This window comes from Aptenodytes forsteri, unplaced genomic scaffold (assembly GCF_000699145.1).
Source record: "Aptenodytes forsteri isolate BGI_AS27 unplaced genomic scaffold, ASM69914v1 Scaffold258, whole genome shotgun sequence".
NCBI classification, from domain to species: domain Eukaryota; kingdom Metazoa; phylum Chordata; class Aves; order Sphenisciformes; family Spheniscidae; genus Aptenodytes; species Aptenodytes forsteri.
Genome location: NW_008795250.1, coordinates 1,581,559 through 1,590,077, shown reverse-complemented (window position 1 = coordinate 1,590,077; position 8,519 = coordinate 1,581,559). Strand labels below are relative to the sequence as shown.

Below are 8,519 nucleotides of genomic sequence, written 5' to 3'. Positions count from 1 at the left end.
CAGGGCCGCTCTCAATCCCTTCATCCCCCAGCCTGTCTCCCCCAGCTGCTTCTGTTTCAGCTTACGCTGACTGTGCATTCCCCTGGAGCCAATCTGAGCGCTTCCCGAGTCTCACAGGCTTTCCTCAGCTCTCTGCACTCCACGTCAAGGGCCTGCACTATCCACGAACACCTTCCATACAATCGGGAGCTTGGGACCGCTGAGGTGGTGTTGCAGCAATGCATGGAACAGGTTGTCCCCAAGAACTGGAGTGCTTCTCAAGCCGGTTTTCCTCTAGGCAGCAGCATCCTACGGCATTCCTGGGACAACTGTTCTCCTCCACCCGTCTGAGACTCCCCAAAGCCCTGCAGTACTCACCCAGAATCACTTCTGGTGGACGGTAGTGCCGGGTAGCCACGATAGTGGTGTGGTGCTCATGATCGAAGGTGGCGCTTCCAAAGTCTGCCACACGAATGCTCGTGTTCCGAACGGATTTCTCCTCACAGCTCTGCAAGCAAACAAGAAGTCCTCGGTGCTTCTAATAGCTGGTTCAGGATTAAGCTAGGCTTTGAGAGGAGCTCTGTGACCCCAGAACTGCCACGTCTGCACTACTAATCAAAAGGATTATAACTGTGAAGCTCTGAGCTCTCTACATCTCAGATCAGTGTTCAGGAAAGCCACTGAACACGCCGTTTCATGGACTGGAGCCCCTGAAGCAGTCTTAAGGCTTTCAGAAGGCACGGGAGAAAGAAGAGGCCCGACTTCCAGTTTGTTCCCACTAAACAGACTTCTAAGGCCCTGTGGGGCACGTACGGAACAGGGAAGATGCAATTTCTGCAGGGAGGGAAAGGCAGGCTATTCCTGGTCTATTCACTTCTCTTTTGGACATAACGCACCTTTTTCTCGTTGTACAGAGTGTCAAAATCTGAGTTGACGAACAAGATGTTTTCTGGCTTGAGGTCAGTGTGAGTCAGCTGGTTGTCGTGTAGAACTGCACAGGTGGCAAAGAGGAGAGAGAACAAAATACATGTAAGAACGACACGCTGAAGCACCCGTACAATTCTGCCCATCAAAGCGCCAAGCCAACTCCTCCTCAGCTCCCTCCCGACCCATTCTGGCGAGACATCGTCGCCTAGCAAGGCTGGCCCCGGGTGACTTACATCTCAAGGCGTGGCAGAGCTGGTAGGCCATGTGCCGGATCTGAGGGAGAGGGTATGGCTGGAAGTTGTTCTCCTTCAGGAACTCGAAAGTGTTCTTGCCCAGAAGCTCAAAGGCGATGCACATGTGGCCGTGGAAGTTGAACCAGTCTGACATCAGGACGCACAAGCTGCGCAGAGAGAAAGACACGAGGATTAACCATCATCCAGGGACTCGACAGAACAGTCATTCTCCCAGTCGTTGGCTACTTCAGAAGCAGTTGGCGAGCAAAAGCTCTGAGCCAGCCGACTCGGAAGCACAGTCATCCCTCTGTGTACACCGGAGACACCCCCTCCCCGCCTTGCTCAACCACCTTTAGAGAGAGATCTCCAATTCAAGTGGGACAAGGCAGCAGGTGGCTGTTAGAGAAGAAGGTCTGGCTAATTTTTTTCCTCACTATGACCTGGCACGTCAGTCGTTAAAAGTTTAAGTAAACAAGTGTTGAGTAGAACTAGAGACAGACTCTCTTCTTCCAAAACGCAGAGGCACGAGGCAGGTTTTCCCCCACACAGGAGACAAGCATTCCAGGTATTCCAGTCCTCAGCCCTGTATTTCTTTGGACGTCACCCAAGCAGACCGCTTGTCTGTAAGGACCTGGGTACCGACGACCCGGGAGCCTCGCAGGAACTTACAATTTGTTCTCCTTGTCCTTCTCTTTGATTTTTTTCAGGACGTTAATTTCCAGCCTGGCTGCTTCTCGGTATTTTCCAACATTTTTTATGATTTTCAGCGCCACCTGAGATTTGCCTCTGTAAGGGAAGAGACAAAAGGATGGAGTCAGAGAAAGAGCCTACGTACGCACGTCCTCAGTCCGCAGAGAGAGGGCACGTGCCAGTTACTCCCGTCATGTTTTCACGTGTTAAGAGGCTTAGTCATTGCTGGGTCCCAACAAAGCTCTGAGCTCAAAGGTCTGCCAAAGATTTATGCCGCCTGACCAGTAGTTAAGTACCACATGGAAATTTGAAGCGAAAGGCTATTGCTGGCTGACACTCCAAAGAGAGCTGCAGGCAGCTCCGCAAGCACACCATTTCCTGACACAGCAGTCCGTAAGGTCACTGCGCCTCCAGCAGCCACCTCCCCTCTCCAACCGTGCCAGAGAGATTTCCGAGGAGGCAGGAGACCCCGGTGGCTCCTATGCTAAGCTGACCCCACGGCTCAGAGCCAGACAGAAGGTCAGGAAGAGACAGGGGTCAAGTGTAACCACAGGAGAGGTTAAGAAAAAAAAAAAAAAAGAAGTACCCCAGCAGATTAAGAGGTCGCTTCCCCCAGCTGCCCGGCCCATCCCTCAGCCGGAGTTCGTTGCTTTTGCAGTAGGGCAGTAGAACAGCCTGTGCCGAAGCCCTCAGCCACTGAACGAACTCCCCTGCTTCCCTTAACGCATCAGTCTGCCAACTCAGGGGACTGGTTCCACTTTCCACTTGCTATAAGAAATAGTTTCTACCGCAGTGACAAGTGGAAGGTGACAACAAAAGTTCGGTCCAGCAGAGTCCAGGCCCATGCAAAACCGGCAGCGTTAATCCCGCCACGCTTGTGAGCATCTGGGCTTGATGCAGAAGGGACGGACAAGTTCTCTGGCAGGGAAAGATGCCCACCTGGCATGGTCCACACACTCCACCACTTTGCCAAAAGTGCCTTCGCCAAGGCTGCCGACAATTTCATCTAGGAGAGAAAACAGGAGTGGACGTGAACTTCAGGGGCTTGGCGAGAGCTGAGGTCCTGCAATTTCACAGCAATAAAATGTCAAAGCAAAAAATGTCTCTCTGCTACACTCTTTAAAACTCAAGTGTCTATTGTCTGCCTCAGGCAATTTACTGGTCAGTCCATTTATAAGCAATAAAACACTAGAGACCCCTCCAGTACAATACGAGAGATCTCGTCTAACATGGGGATAGAAAGTAGAGAGGTAAAGTTTTACGAAAGGTGGCTGTACATCGCTCTTGAAGCCAATCGCCGATCCTGCACACCAGGTGGCCTTCCTTGTCATCTTCCACGCTCCTGCTGCGCTTACTGCTCTGTTGGCTTCTCTGTACACACCGCCCCCCGAAACGGCATACGACCAAGCGCGCACAGCGGGCAGTTCCGAGTGGCAGGATTGTGGTGTCATTCAAAGGTGGAGATGACGGTGCGTCGGTGGTTGGATTTTCCAGATCCCAGCATTTCATAAGGCACACAGCATATATAACGATAGGGATATTGCAAGGGACACGTCAAGACACAAACTAACTTCAAAAACAGAAAAGTAATCAACAGCTACAGGTATGTAAAGAAAACTCTCTCATTAGCTACGGCCTCTGGTGCCGCCGCCGCCGCCTCTTAGGCAGGAAAATGCCCCCCTCTTCTCTGAAGGGAAGCAGCAGCTGGGAGGCTCCAGTGTTAAGGTGGCTTGGCACGGCACCACCGTTCCCCACAGAGGAGCAGCTTCCCCCGCAGCACAGAAAAGTAATCAACAGCTACAGGTATGTAAAGAAAACTCTCTCATTAGCTACGGCCTCTGGTGCCGCCGCCGCCGCCTCTTAGGCAGGAAAATGCCCCCCTCTTCTCTGAAGGGAAGCAGCAGCTGGGAGGCTCCAGTGTTAAGGTGGCTTGGCACGGCACCACCGTTCCCCACAGAGGAGCAGCTTCCCCCGCAGCACCGGAGGGTGCTGCCGGAGGCACAAGAAGAAGGAGGGCTTTGCCAGAAGAACGTCATTTTCTCCGCTGGCAAACGTGACGAAGGGTATACGAGCTGTCAGTTTGGACAAGCTGTCCAGTAGAAGCCAGAGTAGCAGTTCTCCCTCTGTGTAGCCTGCTCTTTTGTATCTCGGTTAACAGGTCGCCAGCTACCCAGAGCCGTGTCCTGCCCCGGCTACGAACCAGCCCTTCCCTTCTTGACAGAACCTACTACCACGCCGATCCTAAATCCACGCGCCCGACTGGCTGCAAACAGACCTGGTGTTGCACATCGGCCTTCGGATGCAATTTTAAGCCTGGGAGAACTTTAGGAACAGGACGGTTAAATTAATCCCCGGGGAGCGTTTCACTCCACTTCAGGCATCCGCTAAAGGTACGAGGTCACATTCACCCCTGCTACTGCTAGCTTCTACTGGAAAACCAGCCGAACCTTCCCGAAAGGACCCGGGGTCCACAAAGCAAGCTGCCCTAATTCCTGATCTTTTTCTGTTTAGCCTTAAAGATAGTTGCAATCTCTACAGCCAAAGAAACGAGTACAAAGCTCTACATTTCCACGCCCGAGCTTCCGTCGGGCTTCTCTTCTGTTGCCCCTCACCCCCCCAGCTAGTCCAAAACAGTGAGCCACAATCGAACCCCTGAAGGTCAGCTGAAACGGAGGAGAAGGTAGAGAGGACAGTTGAGACAGCCGTGAGACTTCAAAGGATTTAGGTCACGCCAGCCCAAACCTGCACACCGTTATCACCGCACGCACACACGCAAACCGCACTGGAGCGTTTTCCTCATAACCCTGGCTCTTTCTCAAACTAAAAGTCAACGGGAAAGAAATAAAAGGAGGAAAGCAACAGACCGTCAGAAGTTCCCAGCCATGCAGGTATCCGCTATGACTGCGGGGATCAGGACTCGGTCGTTTAGTTGTAACAACGTTTAAAGCAACAAACTTGTGAAAGATGGAAACGTTCCTTACAGGAGAGAAGCAGTGAAGCAGAGACATTTGGTCCGGTACCTCACAACACTTCCAGGGTATTCCCGGGTCCCGGGACCAGCCTCCCTACCCAGTTCCAAACATTCCCTGTTAATCCTTGAAAGGAATACTACGTTTCAGGGTGGAAAATGGGGAAGTTTTCAAAGAAGCTGAAATCCAAGGACACTCGTGTGGATTTCCAGGCAAAGAGGACACGTGCGTCTCCTCGGAAGGTGGAAGCCTTTCTCTAAGTACAGCGGGACGGGGATTAATAACCACAGGGCTAACAGCTCGGGAGAGCCAGGCTGACCGACCCCATCTGGTACGGGATCCTGGCACAAAGTCAAATCCGGGTGCCTTCGCAGGAGCGCTCCGTGCCACCGCTTGCGGACCAAAACCCCCCCCCCCCTCAAAGCAGCAGCAGTACGCGGAAGCGAAGCCCTGGCCGTGTGTAAACCCGAACAGTGACCGATCCCCAGCAGCCAGGCTGGCCTGCGGCCAAGGCTCGCCCTCGTCAGCCTATCACGTGTGTGCCGTTCGAAGCCTTCCCCGATCCCCTCCCCGGCCGTAAAGAACGCAGCTTGGTTTCCTCACGTATTAAGGCTACGGGGGCTGGACTAGTAAAAACCGATAGCTACAAACGCTTCCCGCTTAACAAGACACAGGTTTTGGACTATACGTTCCACGTAATGAAAACAAACACAAAAATGGGATTAGAGGTACTCACCCAGAGTGTTCAGAGCTGAAAGGAGGTAAGAACAGTTAAAACCCTGAACAATCCTGAACTCATTCTGGATGCTACTCACCGAGGAGGCACTGCTACAAGACCTGGTCCTGCGTTTCCGGCAGTGATGCTGATGTTTCTTCGGACGGTGCTGCTCTCTGCCTCTGGATCGCCGCCAGTTCCGCGAGCGGGTCGAGTAATAGTCCTCTCCAAAAGACGGGCTTCGGTCTTCAAATCTGTAGGCGTCGCTGTCCCGTCTGTATCTCCTGTGATAAGGCATCCTGTCATGGCTGTAGCACAAACAAGAATGCATTTATAAGCCCGGAAAAGCAGGAGAGGCAGAGTCCCGCTGAAACGAAGTGCTCGTGCTCCCACTCCCTGGTGGCAGGGAAACGACCGCAAGCATCCTAGCTTCAAACCACCCCTCCGCTGCGGCTCAAACGCTGACCGCCCCTCAGCCGAGTTTCTCAGATGAGAAGAAGGAGAAAGCTGGCAAGAGAAAACGGTGCGGCACTCCCACGTTGCAAGGAGCCGGGGGGAAACCGCCCACTCAGAGCTCGAGCTGAGCTGCCCACCTCATCCGAGCCACCTCCGCCACCGTATGCAAGCGTTTTTCTAACATCATTTCTCCTCCCCCAGGAAGGACGCTCATTAGTCCTTGAACAAACCGAGAACTGAAGGCACCAGCGGTGCCCCAGTCACCACCCCAGCGGGGACCGGAGTCCCCCGAGCACCAAGCCTTCGGTGTACACACGCACACCGGCTCAACAGATCAGTACCGAGAGCCAGAAGGAAAACCTGGTCTCCACGGTATAGTCAAGCTCCCGCGCCTCTAGTGACGACCGAGGGCTGCAAGTATGTGAGGGAAACTTTCAGCCAAGCTCACCTCGGCATGGGGAAGGGCCAGGAGACCTCAGACAAAGCTCCCCTGTGTATTTACAAGCTGGCGTCGCACAGGCAGTTTTAGGTACCGTCTGTGCACGTTAACGCCGAGAACAGCTCTCCCTGCCCCGCGCTCAGTTAGAGGGGATCTGCGAGCTGCAAGCGCCTCAAGCTAGAGCTGCGATGCTGAAGCTCCCGCCTTTTGCTCTGCGGGTCCCACGGGCTTCCCCTGGCAGCACTGTTACGGTACCTCTTTTAAAGGGGGCAGCAAAAGCAGCATCACGTAGCAGCGGTCTGCTTGTACCCCCCGCCCCGAAAGCACGACTGTCTGCGCCACCCCAGCCGTTACAGTCGGTCTAATAAAACAGCTTCCGCTACAAGCCTGGCTTCACGCGTCATCGGGGGAGAAGCCGCGTTTTCGGCAGAAGGCGTTGCAACTCGGAGATGGGAACAGCGCGTTGGCTTTCCAGTGACGAACAGCGGTATTTTGGGCGGACGCCCGGCCAGGTCGACGCTGTCGTATGTACCCAGCCGACAGCAAGAGCAACGGCTTCTCCAACCGAGACCTCGCTGCAGCTGCTTCAGGCCGCAAACGGGAACTTTTGTTCTTTGCGCCTCTCTGCTTTGGCAGCGATTGGCTCTCTCGCCGGCAGCTTAACGGGACGCAGGAACGCCTGGGGTGGTTCATCTCACCTTGGATCAAGACTAAAATTTCAAACTGCCTGCCAAGACGGCAGCGGCCCTAGGTCACCGCTGAACTATCCCAAACACAAAAAAGACCCCGAGGGCTCCGTTCCAACGCCGATACTCGGCTCCGAACACACCTTTGGGAAACTTCAGTGGGTACTTCTACGATACAGAGGATTCAGAAATAACAACCTAAAATACAGAGACCAGCGAACCCGCGAGAGGCTCACAGTCCGAGACTAAAGGGGCAAGAAGGTTTTCGCCTAGCGAAAGCCTGTTTTCATCCAAATCTGTCCCACGTAACCCGTCAGATGAAAGAATGGAGAAGCCCATTGCGTGCGTCAGCTGTACTTTACAATCCGCTTCCTTCAAGTAAACAAAAGCCAGGCTCGGCAGAGAACTTAATCTGTAGAACATCTCAGGAATTTAAAAGCCGAACTGGGCTCCCTTCTGGCTGCACCTGCCCCGTTCAACCAGTGGAACCGCAGCAGCTCCGGTACCGCCGAGCAGCGAGGATCACCAGCCCATTCCGGTCGCGCACCGCGACGTGTCAGCACGCAGCTCCCCACCAGCGCTCCCGCCTCTGTTCCAGAACCCTCGCCGCAGCTCCTGTTATCAGAGGCCTTATCCACCCCGCTCCCCGTACCTAATTGTCCCTGTGGAAACGCTGAACAAAGAGAGGATCAAAGGTAAAATCCAGAGCCGAAGCAGGAAAGATCAGTTAGCGATGCTCGGATCCTTTCTGACAGCATAGGTGAGGGGAAGGCATCGTTACTTTAAATCTGATCGGTAATAATTTCAGAAGGGAGCGGGTTGTCGGGCGAGAAAGACCGTAACGCCTCCACAGCATTAGAACCGGGAAGCACGAGCCCGGGGCAGGCTGTTCGCCCTCGCTAATATTAAAGACGTCGCTTTGGGAAGAACTTTTGGCTAGATACAGAGACAGACGCACGTAAGGGAAGGCAGACACAATTAAGCCCTTTACTTCCATCCCTGGGATTTGCGGGTTTAAAGCTGATCCGCAGTCAGGAAATGAAAGCTGCCACCGCTCAGCGCTGGCTCTGGAACGCGATCAGAATCGAGGACGAGCGTCTATTAGATAACCGTCCCCGCTCGCTCCCCCCCGCCAGAGCGGCTGCTGGCGGGCCTCCCTCCCTCTGCCCCAACCCCCTCCTACCTTCTCGATCGCGATCTCCTGGAGAGATCCCTCCGGGGTGGGTAGCGCAGTCTCCCCTCGTAGTCTCTGCTGCGAGACCTCTTCCTCTTCCACCTGTGGCCCAGGTAGCTCTCCTGCTCCGGGGACCGGTATCTCTTACAGTGATGCATCTGAGGACGCCAGAGGTTTCCGACTCTTAAAACCCTCGCCCCTTGGCGCCTCGCCCGCTCCCCGAAGGAGGCAAGGGCCCTCCCACCCCGCCA

General features: G+C 54.3%; 1 protein-coding gene across 1 annotated transcript in view; it reads right to left on the bottom strand.

The window, feature by feature from the left end:
- Positions 1-8,426, bottom strand: part of CLK3 (CDC like kinase 3) — a 14,049-nt gene extending 5,623 nt beyond the window's left edge. Inside the window, exons 1-8 of the mRNA XM_009278855.2 lie at positions 8,278-8,426; positions 5,614-5,821; positions 3,107-3,200; positions 2,769-2,835; positions 1,809-1,925; positions 1,140-1,306; positions 876-970; positions 358-487 (exon numbers count right to left, since the gene is read on the bottom strand). Coding sequence (XP_009277130.1) covers positions 358-487; positions 876-970; positions 1,140-1,306; positions 1,809-1,925; positions 2,769-2,835; positions 3,107-3,200; positions 5,614-5,821; positions 8,278-8,426 — 1,027 coding nt within the window. The remainder of the gene's footprint in view (positions 1-357; positions 488-875; positions 971-1,139; positions 1,307-1,808; positions 1,926-2,768; positions 2,836-3,106; positions 3,201-5,613; positions 5,822-8,277) is intronic.
- Positions 8,427-8,519: the final 93 nt, after the last annotated feature.